At 41.1% G+C, this 25,426-nt stretch overlaps 1 protein-coding gene across 1 annotated transcript in view; it reads left to right on the forward strand.

Moving 5' to 3' along the window:
* The window catches only part of ADGRG4 (adhesion G protein-coupled receptor G4), a 99,646-nt gene that overhangs the window by 38,985 nt on the left and 35,235 nt on the right, over nucleotides 1-25,426 (forward strand). Inside the window, exons 5-12 of the mRNA XM_072744321.1 lie at nucleotides 1,443-1,507; nucleotides 2,598-2,637; nucleotides 3,907-3,950; nucleotides 5,833-5,993; nucleotides 7,738-7,870; nucleotides 9,789-9,907; nucleotides 19,440-19,656; nucleotides 21,123-21,285. Coding sequence (XP_072600422.1) covers nucleotides 1,443-1,507; nucleotides 2,598-2,637; nucleotides 3,907-3,950; nucleotides 5,833-5,993; nucleotides 7,738-7,870; nucleotides 9,789-9,907; nucleotides 19,440-19,656; nucleotides 21,123-21,285 — 942 coding nt within the window. The remainder of the gene's footprint in view (nucleotides 1-1,442; nucleotides 1,508-2,597; nucleotides 2,638-3,906; nucleotides 3,951-5,832; nucleotides 5,994-7,737; nucleotides 7,871-9,788; nucleotides 9,908-19,439; nucleotides 19,657-21,122; nucleotides 21,286-25,426) is intronic.

Consider the following 25,426-nt stretch of genomic DNA (forward strand, 5'->3'; position numbering starts at 1 on the left):
GATTCATGTATGTTATTTTACAAAGATAACTGGAATCATATAATTATGCTATTCTGCAACTTGCTTTTTCTCACTTAACTGTATATCTTTTTTTTTTAAGATTTTATTTATTTATTCATGAGATATACAGAGAGAGAGAGGCAGAGACACAGGCAGAGGGAGAAGCAGACTCCATGCAGGGAGCCTGACGTGGGACTCGATCCCAGGTCTCCAGAATCATGCCCTGGGCTGAAGGTGGCGCTAAACCGCTGGGCCACCGGGGCTGCCCTAATCGTATTTCTTTGAGCATATTCATGCTGCAAATATTGACCTACCTCATATCCTTTAACAGATACAGAGGATTTCACTCAATGATTGTAATGTAGTATTTGTTTTTTTAGATCCAGCCATTCATTGGTGGACATCTGGATTGCTTTTATTTTTTTTCTCTATTTGTAAACAATGCTGACAATAATACCCTTGCAATAAATATTGGAGGCACTTGAGTTTTTCTATAGAATAAATACCCAGAACTGGAATTGCTAGATCAAAAGACAGGAGCATTTCACATTTTAAAAGCTAGAGCTAAGTGGCCTCCCAGACAGGTGATGTCATGTCTGTTTCCTCTCTTTCCCCACCAGCATTTCTTTGCAAGTATATATGACATGATTATAAGTGCTTGAAAATAGACAGGTATATTTGTCCACTAGGGCTGCCATAACAAAATACAATTCACTGAGGAGCTTAAACAATAGACGTTTCTTTTCTCACAGTTCTGAAGGTTGGTAGTCCAAGATCAAGGTGTTGGCAGGGTTGATTTCTCCTGAGATCTCTCTCCTTGGCTTGCAGATGGCCACTTTCTCATTGTGTCCTCACATACCATACACACACACACACACACACACACACAGATTGAGAGGGGGGGGAGAGATCTTGGGGTCTCTTCCTCTTCTTATAGGAACACGGGTCCTATCTGATTAGCGCTCCACCCTATGACCATATTTAGCCTGATTGCCTCTTTTAAAGGCCCTACTTCTGGGATCCCTGGGTGGCGCAGTGGTTTGGCGCTTGCCTTTGGCCCAGGGCGCGATCCTGGAGACCCGGGATCGAATCCCACATCAGGCTCCCGGTGCATGGAGCCTGCTTCTCCCTCTGCCTATGTCTCTGCCTCTCTCTCTCTCTCTCTGTGACTATCATAAATAAATAAAAAAAAATTAAAAAAAAAATAAAAATAAAGGCCCTACTTCCAAAAATAATCACATTAGGGGGTTTGGGCCTCAACATGTGAATTTGGCGGGGGACACAATCCAGCCCCAAAATTGAAAAACTGACTGGAGCAGATGGAAATGTTGAACTAACCAAAATAATAAATTCAACTTAATGATGACATTGTCTCAGGTAATTTTCCTGGGTTAAGACAGAGGAGGGAAAATACTAAAACTGATATGTTTTGTCTTTTACAGTTGAATTCTATATTTCAGGACAGTGAATTTGCTGTTGCTAATCTGGTTATTCAAATTAAAAGCAGGTATGTGAGTGTCATTTATTGTGGGAGGAAGGCAGTTTGAGGGCATTCTGGGTCTTTTTCTGAGATTTAGGGACTGCATTTTGAGTTGCATCTTCCCTTCTGAGTATAGATTCTCTTTAGAATATGGAAGAAATTTCTGTTATCTCTGTAGGGTGTAAAGCCAGTGGGAGAACAAAACAGAAGAAAATAAATAGAGGAAACGGTGGAATTGGATTCAGTTACCTTTAATGCCCCTCTTAGCTTTAAAATGCTATGATTCTGTGACTTTAGGGGAAAAATCATGCCTTAAAGGATGAAGGTTAGGAACGGCCAATGGTGAGTGAAGATTTATAAGACCCTTTATTTTCCGATAAATGCGCTTTCATTAAGAGTTAGAAATTCCAAAGGGAACTTGAAATGTTTAAAGTGAGGAATGCAAAAATAAATAAATAAATAAAATGAGGAATGCCGACTAGTCTAAGACTTGCCTGGGGCACAAATTTGGAGAGGTGATTGCAGTGCAACTGGCAGGAATTGAGTAGTATGAAGGAGTCCATGACAAAGAGGAGAACTGCCTTTCCCTACCCTGTCCAAGAACTCTGGTTTATACCTCTAGATTTGTTGCCATATATTTACTAAGAGGGTAGGATTCTACTCCACATATATTGTTTTAAAGCCTTCTTTTAAAAAAAAAATAAAGCCATCTTCTCTTGCTTTAAAGTACATCATGTACATCTTTTCAGGCCAATATGTACAGATTTAGCTTATTCGTTTTAATGACTACATGGGATTCTTTTGCATGGGTGTGCCACAATGTATATATCCAATTACCTAGTGAGGGACATTTCAGTTATTTCCACTCTTGTACATATATTTGTATGCACCCTTACTGTACTGTTATGGGATAGATTCCTGGAAGTGGGGTTGTTTAGTCAAATACTTACTACCATTTTGGTATGCAGATAATGACCAGGCTCTTTTGAAGTGTCTCCTTAAAGCCTTAGTATTTGAATTCCAAGCTGGGGGAATTCTTGTTCTTCCTCACAGTTGTCTTTCTCCTGAGCTTTTGTACTAATGCATTTGGCACCATTTTTTTATGCTTTTGATACAGAAGCACTTCTGAGGGAGAAATAACCACGGACCAAACTGTAGTAAGTAATTTTCAAAATGAATCTACCTGTGACTCCTTCAATACCTGAGTAGATGTAAGTAAAATAGTGCTTCTACCCAAGTGTACATCAAGCAAAGCTCAATTGTGGTCATTGAGGGTCAAATTACATTACTTTCTTTGGCATCTGCACAAGAACCCAGTAAGAAAACCATCTTCTGCTTTTCTGAACTCCCTGCAGGGCAGTTTTTTGAGGTACATTTTGTGGGCTATGGGAGTGTGGAGTGACTTGGAGATTATAAATGGCAAATGGAATTTCTTGGTTGTAGACATCTTGGACAAAAGCCTGGTTCTCCCAAGAATGACACAACTGTTTGCAAGACTGACATTCACATAATAAATCTACCATTTATCTGTATAGATTTGAAATCAGAGTGTGATAAAACTATCTCCCATCATTCTTGCCCCAGTACTCAGTACTTATTCCAGTGCCTCAAAGCTTTACTGTGATAGACTCTAAAAGGATCAGTAAGCACATACTTAGTAAGGTGTTTAGATATGAGATAAATATTTTTATTTTACAAAGTACAATCAATCCTACAATGCCTTCCAAATAATCTGCCAGCATTTAAAATGCTTTCTATAAAGAACTGAGTCTTAATTTCTTAATTTAACACATTATAGATAACTTGACCTAAGTCCTCTCAAATAAATAGGTGTAAAAAGCCTTTTGGTGACAACGTGGTCCCCAGAATCAGGCTGCCCGGATTATAATCCCTGTTCCTCCACTTCCTTACTGGGAGACCTTGGGCAACCTAATTAAACACTCTGTGCCTCAGTTTTCTCACCTGTAGAATGAGGATGACAATATTACCATTCCTCATAGGGCTGTTGGAAAGATGGGATGGGATGATTTATGCCAAGTACTTAGCACAGGAACATAGTAAATGCTTGATAGTGTTTACTATTATCATCATCATGTTAGGGTCCAGATCCAGAAGGCTCAGATTTTGCTCCCAGTTCTGTGACTCGCCAGTTGTGCGATACTAGGCACATCATTTAACTTCTCTGAGACTTAGCTTCATCATCTAGGAAATGGGGTGATAAACCCTGCATTGCCCACACTACATGGGTAATATGAGGACTAGGTGCATTGATTTTTTTGAGGGTGATTTGCAAATGGCAATGAGTTACATAAATGTAAAGCATAATTATGATTGCTGTTGTTAACAATAAGCCCTGTACTCAAATGTGATATTTGTTTAAAGATTTCAGTGACCATGTACTTTTGTTTTGCATTATTTTGGAACAGAGAGAAGGGCAAGGAATGGCTACAATTTCCCATGTACTATCCAGGTAGGAGCTGAGTTTATTCATAGCTGGTACATTTAGTTCTGATTTTCCTTCCATTTAATTCTGTATTTTCAGCCTGTCGGTCAGAGTTGTCAGAAGGAGATCAAAGTACATGCTGGTTATTTTACAGATGCTGTAATTGGGCTTTTGCCTTCAAGAAATAAGTTGTTTCAGTTGGTCATGGTGCAGCCTAGCAGCCTGCCTCCTGCCTCTTTGTAGTGAAGAGAAAATGGGGTTCAAAGAGGCCATAGTTTGGGGATGGGGAACAAAGTGTTGTCATCCAAAAAGTCCATGAAATAGCGAGCAGGGAAGTGGAAAAACAACATGGCAAGGAACCTTGGTCCTGTTCAGACCCATGGTCCAGCTCTTCCTAGAATGCTGGCTATTGGTGCCCCGCTTGGTGCAACTCAGAGGGGCTCACGGGAAGGTCACTGATATGTTCAGGGTTCTAAGAGTAAAGAGTCTGTTGCAGGAAAGGGAGAGGTTTAAAAGTGAGGAGTCCTCTTTAGATTGGCAAAATGAGAGCTGGGAAGAGATGGGCTCCACATGGAAAGGTGGGGCGACAAGGACTCTACTGACCGTGAATCAGTGGAGAGGGAAGCATGACTTAGATTGGACAAAGAGAAATTTTCAGTTAACACAGGCACGTCTAACTTTCAACAGCTGTAGGAAACGTAGGAAATGTGTGCTTCCAAAAGATGTATTGGCAAAAACAAATGGGGAAAAGGTCTAGGTAAGCTTGTAACTCCTTTTTTTAAAGATTTTATTTATTTGAGAGAGAAAGAGAGCATGAGCAGGGGGAGTGGCAAAGGGAGAGGGAGAAGTAGGCTCCCTGCTTAGTGGGGAGCCGGAAGCAGGGCTTGATCCCAGGATCCTGACCTGAGCCAGTCAGCTACTTAACCAACTGAACCGCCCAGGTGCCCCTAAGCTTTTGAATCTTAAAAAATGCTCCAAAATGGAATAGCAGAGAAAATTAGAATGTCTGAGGACCTTGCTCCAGCAGTTAAGGTCAAGCACAGCCCTATTTTTTCTCAATGTATCCTTTAGTGGACAGAATACTCTAGGGATATACTAGGTATTTGTGACCTTGGCTAAGTCTCAGCTCCCTCATCTGTGGAATGGGGACCATAATAGCGCTACTCATAAGGCTGTTGTGTAGGTAACATGAGTCAAAACACAGGGAGCGAGAGTGCTACAAATGTTAGCTACTATCACTACCATTATCTCCATTATTATTCTATTATAGAAATAGGCCTTCTGCAGAACACATCTTTAGAGACTAATTGAGCATGTGCCATTTGCCTTCTTGCAGTAATGATGGATAAATTGGAGACCAGAAGGATAAAAGGTTTTCTCCGAAGTAATAAATCCTGAGTACTCCATCTTCTCTATTAATTAGCACAAGCTCCTAGAGAACGAATGTCTAGTTCATTTTATTTCATTTTAGTTTGCTTTTTTAAAGATTTATTTATTTGAGCGGGGGAGGAGCAGAGGGATTGTGCAGACTCCCCACTGAGTGCAGAGCCTGAGAGTCCGGATTGATCCCAGGACCCTGAGATCCTGACCTGAGCCAAAACTAAGAGCCTGGCTTAACCGACTGAGCCACATAGGTGCCCCAAGTTGATTTTATTATAATGCAAATGTTGCTGACTGTTCTTCTGTTCTTTTGAAAATGCGTTTTGTTTTTTTTTGCATATGAAAATTTATCAGAAGATTTCAATATGTTGTCTTCCATCATTTCTTAAGATTTGCCACTTAATAGATGTAAAATGTTTGCTATTTATGGACTCTCAATTTAGTCATCTGTGTAGAATTTCAGCACCACGGGCCAAGTGGCACTATGTTGACTCACTGCAACATGGTTCTTTTCTGCTCTGCTCTTTAGCTATGTTTGTCGGGCTATCCTAAAGGCCAGCTCTTCTTTAGCAGCCATCGAATTGATGAGCAGGATCAAAAGTAAAATACATGACAACCTCACGCATGGAAACTTCACCCAAGGTCAACTAACGTTATTAGTGAAATCTGAACACGTTGTGGAAAAACTAGGTAACTGGGGGGGGGGGGAAGTATTCCATACATATTCACTCCCATTATTATAAAGGTCATAATGCATGCATAGTAACACATCCTGAGTTCTGACGAGGGGGGGGAGGAATTGTCTTCATGCTCCTTTCCACATTGTCAGTGCTCAGTTGCCCTGACAACCTTCCTACCCAGAAGAGCTGATGAAAAATACGGAGGGGTTACCAGAGACAATTGGTCAGCTCTGGCTATCAGCAGTGGCCAGTCTATCAACAGAGAGGGAAGATTGTCTCTCTTGCATAAATACCCAGAGGCCTGGGGAGCTTCCTCATTCCACACGATAGTTGTCCAATAGATGCTTGCTAATTTATTGATTGATATAGCCAGGCTATTCATCCAGTAAAGTGATTTGGGAACAATCCAGAATTTGTCTCACGGGCATTTCTTTCCTTTAATGGTAAAGAGGAAGGCTATTAGACCACTCCAATCTCCTTGCCCATGGCTGCCAGCTCTCTTACTTTTCCCCAGTGGACTGCAGGAAAAACATCAGGCTAACCCAGATAACACACAGAGGCATTAGAACACACAATCCTTGGCAACAAACTGATTAGGTAGCAGAGGGCAAGGCTGTGATCCCAAGTGACAGTGAGATGGGAGGCAGAGAAACATAGAAGCCACAGGCAGAGCCCACCTTGCAAATGGCTTTGATGGCTGTCCTCAGAGGAAGCTGACATTGCCAGACCAGGCTGACTGGGCCACTTCTCTTGGCCACTCTGTCAATACCTGAAGGAAAGATTTCCGGAATCAGGGTCACAAACCCAGTGGGTGGTCAGTAGAAACTGGAAACTTACCACACACACTTAGCCCAGGTCACTTCTCCCTTAATGTGACACTTGGCAGCAAAACCTTGCCTTTGGCACACCACCAGCAGAGCAGAGCTCTTGTGTCTAATATTGGCAATGGCAGATACATTGGGTTTACTAAAACCAAATCCACCCCAGAGTGCATTAGGAAGGGAGGAACTACCCAGAAGGAGAAGTCAGCCTTTGGTTTCCTGTCACTAACAGTGGATACCTCAGAAGGAGGGCAGTTGGCAGGTTGAGGACTTAAGATTTTTTGGGTGTGGCCTGAATTTTTTTCAATGCAAATGTAACATTTTTATTTTATTTTATTTTATTTAAAAGATTTTATTTATTCATTCATGAGAGACAGAGAGAGAAGCAGAGACACAGGGAGAGGGAGAAGCAGGCTCCACGCAGGGAGCCTGATGTGGGACTCAATCCCAGGACTCCAGGATCACGCCCTGAGTCGAAGGCAGAAGCTCAACCACTGAGTCACCCAGGTGTCCCAAAATGTAGCATTTTTAAAAAACCAAGACAAAAAAACTGTCCTGTCAACTTGTGGTTTTAATGAAAAGGGCCAAGTGTGAGTTTTTCCCAGGAGGCTTATTTTATTTTATTACATTTTTAAACATTTTATTTATTTACTTGAGAGAGCAAGCACAAGCAGTGGGGAGGGGCAGAGGGAGAGGGAGAAGCAGACTCTCCACTGAGCAGGGAGCCCAATGAGGGGCTGGATCCTAGGACCCTGGAATCATGACCTGAGTGGAAGGCTGATGCTCAACCTACTGAGCCACCCAGGCACCCCCTGGGAGGCTTTTTTTTTAAGGCAGCATTTCATGTATTTCAGTGAAGCCTGGTTTAAATGGCCTGGTAGAAAAAGTTTCCTCTTTTATTTGCTGGTGTTTACTTGTGGTGTTTCTCTGTAGAGCCGGGAAAGTGTGAAGCCCAGGAGACAGTCTCTAAATACAAAGGAACCTATAAATGGCACTTAACCAACCCTACTGAGACAGCCCAAACTAGATGCATAAAAAACAGGAATGGAAATGCTACTAGAATCTGGTACGTATTGGCCAAGTTCTAATTGCTGGTTCAGAGACTCAAAGATCCACTTAATTGGGGCCACGCTTCTGTCATTTGTCTGAGTGGGCTCCCGCCTTCCCCTCTACTCCATCCTGCCTTCTTTCACCCTTTGGACTGACTTAAGTATACGCAGGTAACATAAGAGCATTCTAGAAAAATATTCAAGAAGAAAAGAGAAAAAGTAACTTACAATCCCGCCACCTGAACACAGCTGGCTTTAGGTTGGCAGATTTTTTTTTTCACCTCTCTGTTCCCTGTGTGCCTTTAAGTTTTATGGAATTTTATGTAGCAGTAATCACTATCCTCATCTCAATAATGTGATTTACCTTTTCACTCAATAGTTGATCAAACATTTTCTATGTTTTATGTTCTTCTTCTTAATGACCATTTCGAAAAATTGCCTCAGAATCTACCTCGTTGATGGGCCATAATAATTTACTAAATCACCCTTCTATTGTTGCCTTATCATTTTCCTTCTTTAAATCATCAGTCTCTCTTCTCTGACTCTCTGCTGTTAATGGTTTATGCCATTAACTTAAGTAGGCAGACCAGAAGGGCAGCAGGTTTTGACAGAGGCTTAAAAGCTCTCTGTTGGAAGGCAATATCTTGGACTGGGTCCTACTCTCTTCATACATCTAATCAGTCAGCAAATCATGCTGGTTTTGTGATCACAATCAGAGCTCCCATGTAGCCTTTCCTTTCCATCCCCACTGCCACGACCCCAGTGCACACTCTTACTATTATCCCTTGTCTACTATTAGAGCAGTCTCCTCGCCTTCCCCCTGCTCTGGTTCCATGTTGCCCCAAGTATTAAGTCCAAACTCCAAAATACAGTGCTCAAGACCTGCAAGCTCCCTTTTTACCATGCATGCCGGCCAAAAAGGGCCATTTGCTATTCTGGACTCCAATGGGTGCCTCCTTGTGTCTCTTTCTCTGCTTGTGCTATTTGTTCTGCTTCAGGGCAGGGGAGCCTTTCTCCATCTCTGTTCTTTTTCTTTAAGATTTTATTTATTGGGATCCCTGGGTGGCGCAGCGGTTTGGCGCCTGCCTTTGGCCCAGGGCGCGATCCTGGAGACCTGGGATCGAATCCCACATCGGGCTCCTGGTGCATGGAGCCTGCTTCTCCCTCTGCCTGTGTCTCTGCCTCTCTCTCTCTCTGTGACTATCATAAGTAAATAAAAATTAAAAAAAAAAAAGATTTTATTTATGAGAGACACAGAGAGAGGGAGAGAAGCAGAGACACAGGCAGAGGGAGAAGCAAGCTCCATGCAAGGAGCCCGACACAGGATTCGATCCCGGGAATCCAGGATCACACCCTGGGTTGAAGGCAGGAGCCAAGCCGCCGAGCCACCCAGGGATCCCTCCGTCTCTGTTCTTTTAGCGTCCAGCTTGGCTCAAAAGTTGCAAATAAGTTCTCCTTGCTTGGTGGTTTGATAGATTCAGTTCTGTTGATACAGTGTTTCTTTTCTTTTTTTTTTTTTATTTATGATAGTCACACAGAGAGAGAGAGAGAGAGAGAGAGGCAGAGACATTGGCAGAGGGAGAGGGAGAAGCAGGCTCCATGCACTGGGAGCCCGACGCGGGATTCGATCCCGGGTCTCCAGGATCGCGCCCTGGGCCAAAGGCAGGCGCTAAACCACTGTGCCACCCAGGGTTCCCAGTGTTTCAACTTCTACCTTGCCTAATAAATGTAGTTACATTTACAGACTGGAACAACCAAGTTTCGAGAAGCTACTTCAGAGACCAGACTCTACCCTATCTCAGCCCAGAGGCGGGGAGTGGGCAGAGGCGAGGCATGCCAAGGCTACATGGTGTCCCTTCTTTGTTTACTTTAAGACTATTCTGGCCTCATTCTCCAATGAGAAGGCTTTTTGTGCCTCTCTCCTTTCTTTTTCAGCTCAATCAATATCAATACTGGCAAATCTCAGTGGGAAAAACCAAAGTTGAAACAATGCAAACTGCTTCAAGGACTTCCTGATAAGATCATGGATCTTGCTAACATTACTATCAGCGATGGTAAGACTGTTCTGTACACGTTAATGAAATAATGGAACCTTGGTTAGTTCGTCTGCTTGACCCGAGACGAAAGGGTACAGGCAAGCCTCATGGTAGGAAAATCTACCTTACAAAGATCCGATTTCAGAAACTAGGTACTTAATGTTGGTGGGAGTGGGGCATGCTAAGTTGGGACCATCAGTGTTTTTTGCTTTCTAGTGTTTTTTATTATATAATTTTTGGCTAATTATTATTTTTCATTTTAAAACCGTTTTTTTAAAAGATTTTATTTATTTATCCATGTAAGACTCTATTCCAGGACCCCAACCAAGATCATGACCTGAGCGGAGGGCACGTGCTCAACCACTGGGCCACCCAGGTGCCCCTAAAACAGTTTTAATAGGGGGGTGCCTGAGTGCATCTGACTCTTGGTTTCAGCTCAGGTCATGATCTCAGGGTGGTGAGAGAGAACCCACCTCGGGCTCCATGCTCAGCAGAGAGTCCGCTTAAGATTCTCTCTCTCTTTCTCCCTCTCCCTTAGCTCCTCTACCTGCTCACTTGCACACACACTCTCTCTCTTAAATAATAAATAAATCTTTACAAAAACAGTTTGGGGGTGCCTGGGTGGCTCAGTAGGTTAAGCATCTGTCTCTTGGTTTTGGCTCAGGTCACCATCTCAGGGTTGTGAGATTGAGCCCCAAGTGGGGCTCTGAGCTTCGTGTGGAGTCCGCTCTCCCTCTCGTCCTGCCCCTCCCTCCTTCTGTCTCTCAAATAAATAAATAAATAAATAAATAAATAAATAAATAAATAATCTATTTTAAAAACCAAAACTACTTTATTTTTATTTTTTTAGAAGATTTTTATTTATTTATTCCTGAGAGACAAAGAGAGAAGCAGAGACAGAGACAGAGAGAGAAGCAGGCTCCTCACAGGGAGCCCGATGTAGGACTTGATCCCCTGACTGGGATCACTCCCTGAGCCAAAGGCAGATGCTCAAACCGCTGAGCCACCCAGGCATCCTTCAAAACAATTTTAATAGGTAATTCTTCACATAGTTCAATGTTGCAAAACCAAAAAGGATATACAGTGAAACATCTTTCTATTGCTGACACCAGGCATTTAATAAATATCCACAGAAATATTTCATGTATCTATGAGAAAATTTACACATACGCACACCATATGTATGCATATACATATACATGTATATTCTCCCTCCCTCTTAGTACACAAAGTGGAGCTTGGTATCCATTGTACTCTGCACCTTGCTTTTTGTTAACAATATATTGCAGAAATTATCATTTTAGTATATAAAGAGCTTCCTCATGCTTTTTATCACTGCATTATATTATACTGCATGGATATGCCACAATTTATTTCTTTAACCTATTTCCTGTGGGTGGGCGTTTAAGCTATTAATAACCTTTTATTCTTACAAAACTGCTGTAATGGATATTGTACATATGTCATTTTGCAAAAGTGGGTTATACTTGAAACATAAATTCCTAAAAGTAGAATTGCTGGGTCAGTCATACTTTGATGGTGTCAAAATGCTCTCTGTAATGCTTGCACTAGTTCATACTCCCACTTGCAAGGTATGAAAGCACCTGTCTCCGGATACCTTCATCAACACAGTATGCTATCAGATTTTTGGATCTTTGCTGATTTGATAAGTAGAAATTGATATCTCATTGCAGTTTAAAAATTTTTTGGAAGATATTCACATATCATAAAATTTTACCCATTTAACAGGTATAATTCCATGGTTTTTAGCATATTCGCTAGACTGTTAGCAACAGTCACTGCTAATTCCAGAACATTTTGATCTCTCCAAAAAGAAACCCCATACACATCAGCAGGCACTCTCATTACCCCCTCCCTGCAGCCCCTGGAAACCTCTAATCCACTTTCTTTCTTCTTTTAATTTTATTTTATTGTAGTGAGAACACTTACCATGAGATCTATCCTCTTGACAAATTCTTAAAGTACAATGTTTTAAGGCTGACCTCCAGAACTTATTCATCTTGCTTAACTGAAACTTTATGCCTGTTGATTAGCAACTCCCCATTTCTCCTCTGCCAGCTCCCGGCAACCATGGTTCAACTCTATGCTTCTGGGAGTTTGACTGTGTTAGATTCCCCATATAGGTGAGATCATGCAATATTTGTCTTTCTGTGTCTGGCTTATTTCACTTAGCATAGTGTCTCCAGGTACATCCATGTTGTCGCAAGTGGCAGGATTTCCTCCTTTCTGAAGGTGAATGATATTCCAATGTGTGTGTATGTGTGTGACATTTTCTTTATCTCTAGATGGACACTTACATTATTTCCATATCTTGACTATTGTGTATAATGTTGTAATGAACACATGAGTGCAGATATCTCTTTGAGACAGTGATTTTAGTTCCTCTGAATATACATACACAAGTGAGATTACTGGATCATGTGGTAGTTCCATTTTTAATTTGTGAGGCACTTCCATACTGTCTTCCATAATGGCTGCACCAATTTACATTCCCACACACAGTGTACCAGCATACCCTTTTCTCCACACCCTTGACAATACTGTGCTATCTCTTGATTTCTGATAATAGTCATCCTGACAGTTGTGAAGTGATATCTCATTGTGTTTTTAATTTTTATTTTATTTTTAAAAGATTTTATTTATTTATTCATGAGAGACAGAGAAAGAGAGAAAGAGAGGGAGAGGCAGAGACACAGGCAGAAAGAAGCAGGCTCCATGCAGGGAGCCTGATGTGGGACTCGATCCCGGGACTGCAGGATCACGCCCTGGGCCGAAGGCAGGCACTAAACCACTGAGCCATCCAGGGATCCCCCAATAAGTAAAATCTTTATTAAAAAAACACAACAAGGGCTGCCCGGGTGGCTCAGCGGTTTAGTGCCGCCTTCGGCCCAGGGCGTGATCCTGCAGTCCCGGGATCGAGTCCCACGTCAGGCTCCCTGCATGGAGCCTGCTTCTTCCTCTGCCTGTGTCTCTGCCTCTCTCTCTCTCTCTCTCTCTCTCTCTCTCTCTCATTCTCTCATGAATAGATAAAATCTTTTTTTAAAAGATCTTTTTTTTTTAAAGATTTTATTTATTTATTTGAGTGAGAGTGAGAGAAAGAGAGAGCACGAGGAGGGAGAGGGAGAGGGCAAAGGGAGAGGGAGAAGCAGACTCCCCACTGAGCAGGGAGCCTGATGCAGGGCTCAATTCCTGGATGCTGGGATCATGATCTGAGCTGAAAGCAGACACTTCACCGACTGAGCCACCCAGGCACCCCAAGATTTTATTTATTTATTTGAGATAGAGAGAGAGAGTGAGAGAGAGCATAAGCAGGGGGCAGAAGGAGAAGGAGAAACAAGCTCCTCACTAAGCAGGGAGCCCAACATGGGGCTCAATCCCAGAACCCCAGGATCATGACCTGAGCTGAAGGCAGATGCTTAACCCACTGAGCCATCCAGGCATTCATCTGCTCTCTTATTGAAGATCAGTTGATGGTATATTGTGGATTTGTTTCTGGCTTCTCTATTCTGTTCCATTGTTTTATAGGTCTGTCTTTTTTTAAAAAAAAGATTTTATTTATTCATGAGAGAGAGAGAGGCAGAGACACAGGCAGAGGAAGAAGCAGGCTCCATACAGGGAGCCTGACATGGGACTCGATCCCAGGTCTCCCAGGATCACGCCCTGGGCTGAAGGCAGCGCTAAACCGTTGAGCCACCCGGGCTGCCTGGTCTGTCTTTATACCAGTACTATGCTGTTTTGATTACTGTAGCTTTGTATTTATCTTGATATCGAGGAGTTTGATGTCTTTGTTTGAATTGATTTGACTATTTGGTTTGTGTGTGCGTGTTTGTGTTTGTGGTTCCATATGAATTTCAGAATTGCCTTTTCTATTTCTACAAAAGATACCATTGGCTGGACTAGTTCAGTGAAGCCTGTTGTCCCTGAAGTGTACATCTTCTGATGTTTCTCCTTAGAAGATGCAGCTTTGGGCTTGTAAGCATTCTCCCTGGATGCCAGGGATGACTGTGGTCCTAGCTAGGTTCTCTCTGTTTCTTGGATCTCTCTGCTAAGCTTCTGGATGGTTCACTTGTCTCAGGATCACACCCAGCTGTTAGCCAGCCTCCTAATTGCTAGTTGATGGCTCTGGGTTTTTTTTTAAAGACTTTATTTATTCATGAGAGACACACAGAGAGAGGCAGAGACATAGGCAGAAGGAGAAGCAGGCTCCCTGTGGGGAGCCTGATGCAGGACTTGATCCTAGGATCCTGGGATCCACCCAGGTGTCTTGATGGCTTTGTTGTTTTTGACAAAGCCCTGGGGCATAATTTGCTCCAGAATCTGATCCCATTATAGCCCATCCCTTTGGCAGGGACAGAATATTGCCAGTCTTTGAGGCTTTCTCTTACCCTTCACTGTGAAAAAAATATCTGTCCTAAGGGGCAAGACCTTGGGAGATGGTGGGGTAATGAATGTTTCCTTCAAAAGATCCTCCACCTGGGTTTTCCCTGTGGAACAGGGGCTGTGTGTGAGTGTGAGGGGGATGGGGACTAATTGCTGGCAGTCAGCTGCTGCCACTGCCCAGTATGGATCTTCCATAGACTGGAGTCAGAAATATGGGAACTTTCAATGCTCACTGGCCCTCATAATCCACTGAGAATAGTTCTTCTACCCCAGGGACCTGGGGGAGATGGTAACTACCACTCAGCTGCCTAGCCCAGTGGAGCGATTTTTCCACCAGGCAGAGCTCTGGGAGACGGCCACAGTTCCTAGCTCAAAAGCTATGGTTTCCCACTATACTGACCAAGTTTCCAGAGATTTTATTGATTAAATACATCTCAATTGGTTGTAAGATCTCTAATCAACCTCCAGAGACTTTGTGGGGCTTTTTAAGATTATTTATTTATTTATTCATGAGAGACAGAGAGAGAGAGAGAGAGGGGCAGAGACACAGGCAGAGGGAGAAGCAGGCTCCATGCAGGGAGCCCGATGTGGGACTCGATCCCGGGACTCCAGGATCATGCCCTGGGCTGAAGGAGGCGCTAAACCGCTGAGCCACCTGGGCTGCCCACCTCCAGAGTCTTTGAATGATTGTCTTTGCTAATTTTGACCAGTGTAATAGATATAGCGCTTCGTGAACTTTCCCCCAACCTCCCCTTGCAGTCCTATTCTTAAAGTATTGCCCTTCCTTATCAGTGGTTTGAAAGCGTGGGTAAGTTTCCCTCATCGGATTTCAGTCTGTACATATCTTGTCAGACATTGCTCTATCGTGTGAAGCACCCCCCCCCCCCATACGACTAGTTGAAAAGTGAGGCGCAGGCATTCCAGTGCCTTGCAGGACAGGGAATTGTCTTGAGGCAGTGAACTCCTCGGACTTGTCTTCCTTGCAGAAGATGGAAATTTGAGATCCTTGCCAAGGAATATGTAGAAGAATTAGAAAAGTAAGCACAGGTCTGATGGTTTCTAGGTCTGAAATCATGAGTCAGGACACTAGGAAGGGTTGCAACGTGAAGTGAGTGCACAAAAAGTTAGAGAGGTCTGTGTTTTGTGCTGACCTCCCTCCTCTGGGCGACACGTTTTTCCTAGACACGATAATAGAATTTTCTCCATAGGAGAAAAAGTTAAACAACCATAACAATAGGAAAAGCATGGCACTGGGTTAGGATTTTTAGAAAATTAACTGTCCAAAGTCACTTTATTTAAAAAAATCTGCAGAGGATGAGAACAGTCGTGTGGTGGCTGTAATGTACCTAACTAAAAAATAAGTGATCAGATTTATTCACTTTGGAGGAATGCTTCTCCTTGTAAGTTAGGAAGTTAATGAAAAATGAGTACAATGTCAGAGAAAGAAAATGCATTCATGTTGTAACAATTTTTTTTTTAGCTTTCAATCTTGCTGACAAGCATAGATATCTTGGTTGGAGAAAAACTTGTCAGTTCCCCAGTTAAATGCTCATTTCATGTAACTCCTTAATATCACAGAGTTCAAAAAGGTATCTTATTTCAAAGGTCTGTGGATTCTTTGCCCAGTTTTTGTGACCTTCAAAATATTTAAGATGCATCACACTCTAATGAAGCTGCCTGGAGCTTTCCACAAAGCTGTCTCTTGTGTGTGTCCATCCCGCCCCTGGGGTAAGACAGTGCATGGTGGAGAGAGAACGATGACAGGGAGAACTGGGAAGCACAGCTGTTCCAACCCCCAAACTGTGGAGAAAAGGGACAAAGGCACAGATGCTGTAGTAGAAAGTGATATTTAGAAACGCTAGCTTTGGAATCAAAGAGGCCTGAGTTAGAATCTCTGTGTCATAATTTCTTATTTGTATAAAGGGAATAATATTAGTACCCATCACACAGGGCTATCGTGATGATTAAATTGGAGAATGTGTGTATAATGTCTTGGGGTATCTTGTCTCCAAAATGCCCACCATCAAAAAAAAAGGTAAAAAAACAAAACAAAACAAAACAAAATGCCCACCATCAATTCATTCCCTCCTTGTCAATTAGAAGTTGAATCAGGGCTGCCTTGTGACTACTTAGCCCAGTAGAATTTGGCAGTGGTGACACTGTGCCAATTTTGGGACTAACTTTTAAGGGGACTGGAAATTTCTGCTTCCTTTCTCTTGTATGCTCTCATTTGGGATTCTTCCTCTCAGAACCCAGACACCATGCTATAAGAAGCCTCAACAGTGGTGTGCTAGAAAATAGTTAACAACCATCTCTGCCAAAAAAGGTAATTTTGCTCCATTTGTTGATTTCCTTGGTGTAATATCCCCTGATGGCCGAATACAAACTACAACATGCAATTACTGAGCATGAAGTTGGTAAGAGATACACAGGAACCATAGATATAAATAATTACCAAAGCATAGATTATTAAGATGTAGCAGAATTATTAGGAAGTGATGATTCTTGAGTATCACCATTGTTTACCATAAAATTTATTTAATTAAAAGTTGATATAATTTAATTTTCAATAATGGTTGTGTTTAACAACCAGCTCACAAAATTCCTGAAAATTTACAATTCATTCTGACAAGTTGATAGCAGCTGGTTCCAGTATATCACAGGCTGGATCCAGCATACCACTGAGCCTAAGCCACTGGGAGAGGCCATGTGTCAGGAACAGCCTCAATTGACCCTCAAAGGACAACAGCCCCAAGTGACTGGTCCATGGGCATCAACTGCCAGCCATACGAGTGAGCTGTCTCAGACTTCCAGCCCAGTCTAGTATTCAGATGACTCTAATTCCAGCTACCATCTGACTGCAACCAGATGAGAGACTGTAAATCAGAACCACGCAGCTGAAACTGGTCAACACATAGAACCATGAGGGATAATAATGAATTCTTGTTTGAAGTTGTGATGTTTTGGGGTGGTTTGTTATGCAGCTGTAGACAATTGCAATACTGACTCATAGAAATTAATAAATAACAGATATTATTATTGTTTTGATTGCTGCAATTATTGGCAGATTAATTGAAACTATTTGAAGCAATGGGGGGGGGTCTATTTATTTTACAGCAAATAAGGGAGGATTGTTTTTGCTGCTTTTGCCTGAGGACTTAAAATTTTTACACAATGAGTAATTTGTCCTGAATTTGGCTTAAAAAACATATAACTCTACAATTACTTTCCACAATATAGTTAGTCTCCCATTGGCCTGTTGTTTACTTTCCTTCTGAGACAGGAAGGACTGCATGAAGTAAAGTCACACCACTGAGGCCCAAAGAATACTCCAGGTGGGCAGCTCTGGCTCTCCCATTTACAGGAAAGCCTGAAGATTTAATGAGAGTGATAGAAAGATCTGTGAATGGGCAGCCCCGGTGGCGCAGTGGTTTAGCGCCGCCTGCAGCCCGGGGTGTGATCCTGGAGACCTGGGATTGAGTCCCACATCAGGCTCCCTGCATGGAGCCTGCTTTCCCCTCTGCCTATGTCTCTGCCTCTCTCTCTGTGTCTCTTGTGAATAAATAAATAAAATCTTAAAAAAAAAAATCTGTGAATGAGAGTGCTACATTTTTCTTCCATTCCCTGTCTTCTTGTTTTCTGTTTCTTTAACTGACCAGAAGATAGATGTAACAAGGACAAAATATTAATTTAGAAGTAATTACAACCTTGTTCAACCTCCCTCTTTCTTCCATCTAAGTTCCTAGGGGAGGCCGTTGTTGGACAGATTGAAGTAAATTGTTAAGGGGGGGAAATTGATAGAATTTCAGTTAAGATTGCTTAATTTACATCGACAAGGACAGAGTTGTTTGGGGGAGAGAAGGGAGAGAGAAAAAGGAGGATGTTTATGGTAATTTATTTTTTATTTTATTTTATTTTGGTAATTTATTTTGTTCTCTCAAATAGACTTGGTTATTTGTTATTTGTTTTTTGGGGTTTTTTTAAAAAAGATTTTATTTATGTATTCATGAGAGACACACACACACAGAGAGGCAGAGACATAAGCAGAGGGAAAAGCAGGCTCCATGCTGGAAGCCTGATGTGGGACTCGATCCCGGATTCGGGATCATGCCCTGAGCCAAAGGCAGATGCTCAACCACTGAGCCAGCCAAGTGTCCCCAGACTTGGTTATTTGTAATGTAATCCAGGTTAAGTGTGTTATGAGTATAATCTCTCTCTGGACTTTTTCTCAATGCATTGTTATTTCTCGATTATTTTCCATTGTATTTTGGTTACTGGACTTAAGTGTGAATGCTTTAAGCTAAGAGGGCACCACAAGGAGCTTAGCTTTATATCGCTTATATTGAACTAGAATTTAATTTGTGTTGTATTAATTTAACAAATACTGGCACTATGGTTATGACAAACAGGTCTTTTGTTTTAGAGATGCACACTAAAGTATTTATGGATGAAATCATATGTCTGGGATTTGCTTTAAAATATTCTGGGGTTGGGGGAAGGTGGGTGAGAGTGTAGATAAAATAAGATTAGCTCTTCATTGACACTTGTTGAAGCTAGGTGATTCATGAGGTACATGGGGACTCATTATACTATTCTTTCTACTTTTGTGCATGTATGAAAATTTCCATAATAAAAAGTGAAGAAAAAAGTGGGCGAGTTAATATCTATTGTTCTTACTCTCTCTAAAAAAATCTAAATTAAGATGCTCTTTATTATATGTGGTCCATATTTGCTTTTCTTTTCTGTGGTTGCTGGTTCTTGACAGACAAATATCATCACCACCCTTGATTATGAAAACACAGACTGAGTGTTTGCTGATATTTTAGTACAGGTGGGATCTACTTAACTCAATCCAATACTCAAAAGTCTTAACTTAATTAGAATCTAATTGCAAGATGATCTTCAGTGACAAAAAGGTTTCCCTGGTGTATTTTAAAAAGGATTTAATGAATAAAAACTTGACTTATGTGCTATTTTCTGGGACTCTGCCTATTGTAGAAATTGAAGTCCAGCATTTTTTTACTGTAAATTTTGCTGCCTGGGTAGATATTTGCATTTGACTGCCTTTACTTTTTAAAGGGAAGGAAGTAGACCAGCATGGCCTCAAACTAAGTAATGCAGGTTTTCTATTACAATTTTCTTTCCCCAGAGAATGCGGATGATGTTGCAGAGCACATTTTAAATTTAATAAATGAATCCCCTCTTCTGGATGAAGAAGAAACAAAGATTATTGTTTCTAAAGTATCTGATGTTTCACAATGTCATGAGATAAGTATGAATCTAACCCAGGTTATATTACAAATAATCAATGCTGTTTTGGGAAAGCAAAACAATTCAGCATCTGATCTGCATGAAGTAAGAAATGAGTAAGTACTAATACTTTGGTAAAATAAGTTATTTCATAACATGTATAATATTTGTTATTCATTCCTTTGCATACAGTCCACCAAAATTTCAAGGTCAGGTGGAAAGCATAGAAAGCTGAGTTATTACAATGCAATGAGGACATCCACTCAAATCTCAATTGTGAAGAATGCATCACAAAATTCTTTTTTTTTAAGATTTTATTTATTTATTCATGAGAGACACAGAAAGAGAGAGAGAGAGACAGAGACAGAGACACAGGCAGAGGGAGAAGCAGGCTCCATGCGGGAAGCCTGAAGTGGGACTCGATCCCAGGTCTCCAGGATCACACCCCGGGCTGAAGGCAGATGCTCAACTGATGAGCCACCCAGGCGTCCCGCATCACAAAATTATAACTGATCCTTAATCACAGCAGCTTTTCAAATAGATAGTTGCCTCAAGCCAAACCTCCACTCTATTTTCCCAGTCCTGGTGGTCCCCCAACTTCTTTTTTTTAAAGATTTTGTTTATTCATGAAAGACACACACACACAGGGAGAGAGAGAGAGAGGCAGAGACACAGGCAGAGGGAGAAGCAGGCTCCATGCAGGGAGACTGATGTGGGACTTGATCCCGGGATTCCAGGATCATACCCTGGGCTGAAGGCAGGCGCTAAACCGCTGAGCCACCCAGGGATCCCTGGTCCCCCAATTTCTTTCAAATGCATCCACCCCATGCTCAAGCAAAAAGCTTGGGAATAATAAGTCACCTCCCTCTACCTCATAGCCAATCAAAAACCAAGTCTTGTAGGAGACATTGGATGTGACATTGGATGTGATATCACATTGGATGTGACATTGGATGTGTAGGAGACATTGGATGGATGGAATATTCCTGGAACCCATCTACTTGTGTCCATCCCCACCATCACCACCACCCTAGTCCCCAGCCTCATACCTCTCAGCTGACCTACAGTAACCTCATAATTGGGCTCCTTCCCCTCTATGCTTGCTTCTCTATGGTCTTTCTTCTATATGGCAGCCAGGAGGATATTTTAATGCACATATCAGATCATGTCATTCTTTTGCTTTTAAAGCCCCTCGGTGGCTTTCTGTTACACATAGAATAAAATCCAAATTTCTTGGCCTATGGGGCCATGCAGGATCTAGCTTTATATATAACAATGTCATTTAATCTTGAGAACCACCTTGTGAGAGGAGTGCTAGTATTACCTCCAGCTTGCAGGTGAAGAAACTGAAGCTCAACCACGTTATTTTATTGGCCCACGCAGTTAGAAATTAGAGGAGCTAAGATTTAGACCTCAGGTTGTCTGACTCCAAAGCCAGTGCTCTTATTTAATAATTCCTAAACAATATAAAGACAGTGAATAAACCTAAAGGAAAAATCTTTCATTGAGGAAATCTCATAAGGAGAATAGGTTTTATATTAAAGCAGTAGGAGTGCTCTTTTCTCCCTGCGGTTCCTTGCAGAATCCTGAGGATAATTGAGCGTGCTGGTCACAAGATGGAGTTTTCTGGGAGGACAGCTAATCTGATGGTAGCCAGGCTGGCATTGGCTGTCCTGCGGGTGGACCACACATTTGAAGGCATGGCCTTCAGCATTCACTCCTATGAAGAAGGCACAGACCCTGAGGTGAGTCCAGCCCAGGGAACTGAGAACGAATCAGGCAAGCACTATTGCAAAACTTCTTTGGGAGAGAGAGGAGATACTTTTTAAAGAGTTTAGTCTTCAAGGGACCCCTATGAAAATACAAATATCCCAGGGTAGATTCAGATAGAACCTTTAGTAGGCTAACACTTTGTTTTGAATGGTGTCCACAAGGTGTGCAATGACACCACCTTTGGCTCTGTGACCCAAAATCACCTCATGTTACTTTATTATTAGGTACTATTTCTCGAGTACTTATTATATGTTGGAGCATTGAGCTACGGTCTATACAGATAAGGAGATAGAGCAGTTAAGTAACATGCTCAAGGACACAGAGTCTAATGGCTGAGCCAAGATTCAACCTATGCCTGGCTTTAAAGTCTGGGCCCTTTCCATCACACCACAATCCCCACCAGCTACTACCTCCACTGGCAACCAAGTTCTGATATTTTCCACCATAGTTTTGCCTGTTCTAGAACTTTGTATAAATGGAATTATATAATATGTACTGTCTCATATAAGATTGCTTTCATGTAGCAGTCTTTTGTTTCTATAGTTTATTCTTTTTTATTGCTGAATAATATTCCATTGTATGGATTTACCAAAGATTATTTGTCTAGTCTCCTGTTGATGGCCATGGGGTTGTTTCCAGTTTTTGGCTATCATGAACAATAAATACTGCATTGAACATTCATATAAACATCTCTATATGGATATATATTTTCATATATCTTGAGTAAATACCTAGGAATGGGATTGCTGTTTCATAAGATATAAGTTTAAATTTGTAAGAACCTTTCATGTTGTTTTCTAAAGTGGATTGTGGAGTGATTTTTCTTTTTAAAAAAATCAAAGTATAGGATGCTTGGGTGGCTCAGTTGGTTAAGCATCTACCTTTGGCTCGGGTCATGGTCCCAGGGTCTGGCATCAAGTCTCACGTTGGGCTCTCTGCTCAGTGGGGAACCTGCTTCTCCTTCTCCCTCTGCCTGCCACTCTGTCTGCTTATGCTCTCTCTCTCTCTGTCAAATAAATAAATAAATAAATATCTTTTAAAAATTGAAAAAATAAAATCAAAGTACAGTTGACACACAGTGCTGCATTAGTTTGAGTTTTCATTTTTGTATTGACCATTTGGGTATTTTCTTCAGTGACATATCTGTTAAAATCTTTTGCCTACTTTTAAATTGGATTGTTGTCTTCTTATTGAGTTGTAAGTATTTTTTTTTTATATATTCTGGATACAAGGCATTTATCAGATATATGTTTTGAAAGTATTTTCTCTGTGACTTGCCTATTCATTTCTCAGTGTTATCTTTTTTGTTTTGGGAGACGGAGGGGGGGGAGCAGAGAGAGAAGGTGAGAATCTCAAGCCGACTCCATGCTGAGTGCAGAACCCAACATGGAGCTCCACTTCATGACCCTGAGGTCATGATCTGAGGTGAAGTCATGAGTTGGATGCTTAACAAACTGAGCCACCCAGGCACACCTTCAGTGGTGTCTTTTGATGAGCATAAGTTTTACCATTGATGGGGTATAATTTATCAGTTCTTTCTTTTATAAACAATCTGTGACTTGTCTAAGAAATCTTTGCCTACTAGTAGGTCATGAAAATATTCTATGCTTTCCTTTAAAAATCTATGGTTTCAGCTTTAATGGTTAGGGCTATAAACTTAATTGAATTAAATTTTATGTATGATGTGAGGAGATATAGTGTAGCATATGGTTTCAAGTTCATTTTGTTCCATATAGATACCCACTTATTCCAGCACTATTTATTCAAGACCTTTGTTTCCCCATTGGCTTGCTTTGGTGACAAAAAATCAAATACGCTTGCAGATGTAGGTCTGTTTCTGAACTTTCTACTCTGTTCCATTAATTCTTTTGTAGATGCTTATGCCATTATCATACTGTCCTGATTACTGTAGTCTTGAAGTCAGGTAGTGTGAGCCCTTCAACTTTGTTCTTTTTCAATATAGCTTTGGTTATTGTAGGCCTTTCCTGTGTCCGTAAGAATTTTCAAATGTGCTTATCAATGTGCGCAAAAAAGAAACATGTGAAAAGTGATTGGGGTTGAGTTGAAGCTATTGATGAACTTTGGGAGAATTGATTTCTTAGGAATATTAAGTCTTCTCATCCAGGAACATTTACTCAGGTTGATTTTAATTTCCCCTAGCAAAGTTTTGTACTTTATTTATTTATTATTTTAAGTTTTAATTTTCATTCTAGCTCATTAGCATACAGTGTTCTATTAGTTTCAGGTGTACAATAATGTGATCTAGTACTTCCATACATCACCTGGTGCTCATCACAAGTGTACTTACTCCTAGATGATAGAGATAGACATAGATATAGAATATCAACTTTATTTTTATATTCTTGCAGCAAACAATTGTAAAATTAAATTAACAAAAATTCCATTTGCAACAACATCAGAAAACATAAAATATTTAGGAATAAATTTATTTATTTATATCTAACATGGAGCCCAATGTGGGGCTTGGACTCATCACCATGAAATTGAGACCTGAGCTGAGATCAAGAGTTGGACAGTTAACGGAGCCACTCAGGTGTCCCTATGTTTTATAGTTTTAAGCAGAATAGTATCAAAATGTTTTATAGTTTAAGTGGAGTAGTATCACATGTATTTTGTTAAATATGAAAATAAAGTTGATATTCTATGTCTCTATCACCTAATTTTGGATCCTATGAATTTGGTAGTTGTAGCAGTTGTTTTAGAGATTCCTTAGGACATTCTATGTAATGTTATCTGGTAATAGAGACAGTTTAATGTCTTTCTTGTTTTTATTCCTTTCATTTCTTTCTTTTGGCCTTTTTGATATTAGTGTTTCCCAAAAAATGCTGAATTGTAGTAGTTAAATTGACATCCTTGTCTTGTTCTTGATATCACAGAAAAAGTATTCACTATTTTACCATTACTGTGATGTTAGGCATGATTTTTGTTTTGTTTTGTTTTTAGATGCCCTTTATTTGATTGAGGAAGTTACCTTCTGTTCCTAGTTTGCTGAAAGGTTTTATTGTGAATGGTTGACAAATTTTGTCATTTTTTTCTGTATCTCTTGAAGCAATCATTTGGCTTCTCTCCTTTATCCTTCTAATATGGTGAATTACATTGATTTTAGGATGTTAAGCCAATCTTGCATTTCTGGGAGAAAACCTACAGGTCATGATTAATTATCTGAATTATCGTGTTTGTATAATGCTATTTTCAACCTGCTTATATTTTAAGTATTTTTACACTTATGCTCATGAAGGTTGTTGGCCTGGAGTTTTTTCTAATTTTATCAGGCTTTAGATGAGGGTTGTGCCAACTTTAAAAGTGAGTTAAGAAATGGTCACTGTTCTACTTTTGGAAAGCATTTGTGTGACACTGGTGTTATTCCTTTATCAGAAGCTTGATAGGGTTCACTAGGAAACTCTCTGGGTCTGGAATTTCTTTGTGGGAAGTATGTTGATAGCAAACCCAATTAATTTAATGGATGTAGAGCCATTCAGGTGTTCTGATTCATCTTGTGTCTGTTTTGGTAATTATATTTTTCTAATGCTTTATTTGATCTAACTTGCCAAGCTCGTTGACAATAGTTGTTCATAATATTTCCTAATTATTTCTTAATGTCTATAGGATTTATAGGGGTGGTCAGCAAAGGGTTTCTGTAAAAGGTCGTAAATATTTCAGGCTTTGTATGTCACAGGTGGTTTCTGTCTGGTGAACGTTTTTTTTTAAAAGCTTCTATTTATTTATTCACTAGAGACACACAACACACAGAGGCAGAGACACAGGCAGAGGGAGAAGCAGGCTCCATGCGGGGACTCAATCCCGGGTCTCCAGGGACACGCTCTGGGCTCAAGGTGGCACCAAACCACTGAGCCACCCAGGCTGCCCGGTTTCTTCATATTTAAAGTGCACTTCTTGGGGCAGCCTGGGTGGCTCAGCAGTTTAGTGCGGCCCTTCAGCCCAGGGTGTGATCCTGGAGACCCCGGTTTGAGTCCCACGTCGGGCTCCCTGCATGGAGCCTGCTTCTACCTCTGCCCCTCTTTCTCTCTCTCTCTCTCTCTCTCTCTCTCTCTCTCTCTCTGTATCTCTCATGAATAAATAAATAAAATCTTT

This window comes from Vulpes vulpes, chromosome X (genome assembly GCF_048418805.1).
Source record: "Vulpes vulpes isolate BD-2025 chromosome X, VulVul3, whole genome shotgun sequence".
NCBI lineage: Eukaryota > Metazoa > Chordata > Mammalia > Carnivora > Canidae > Vulpes > Vulpes vulpes.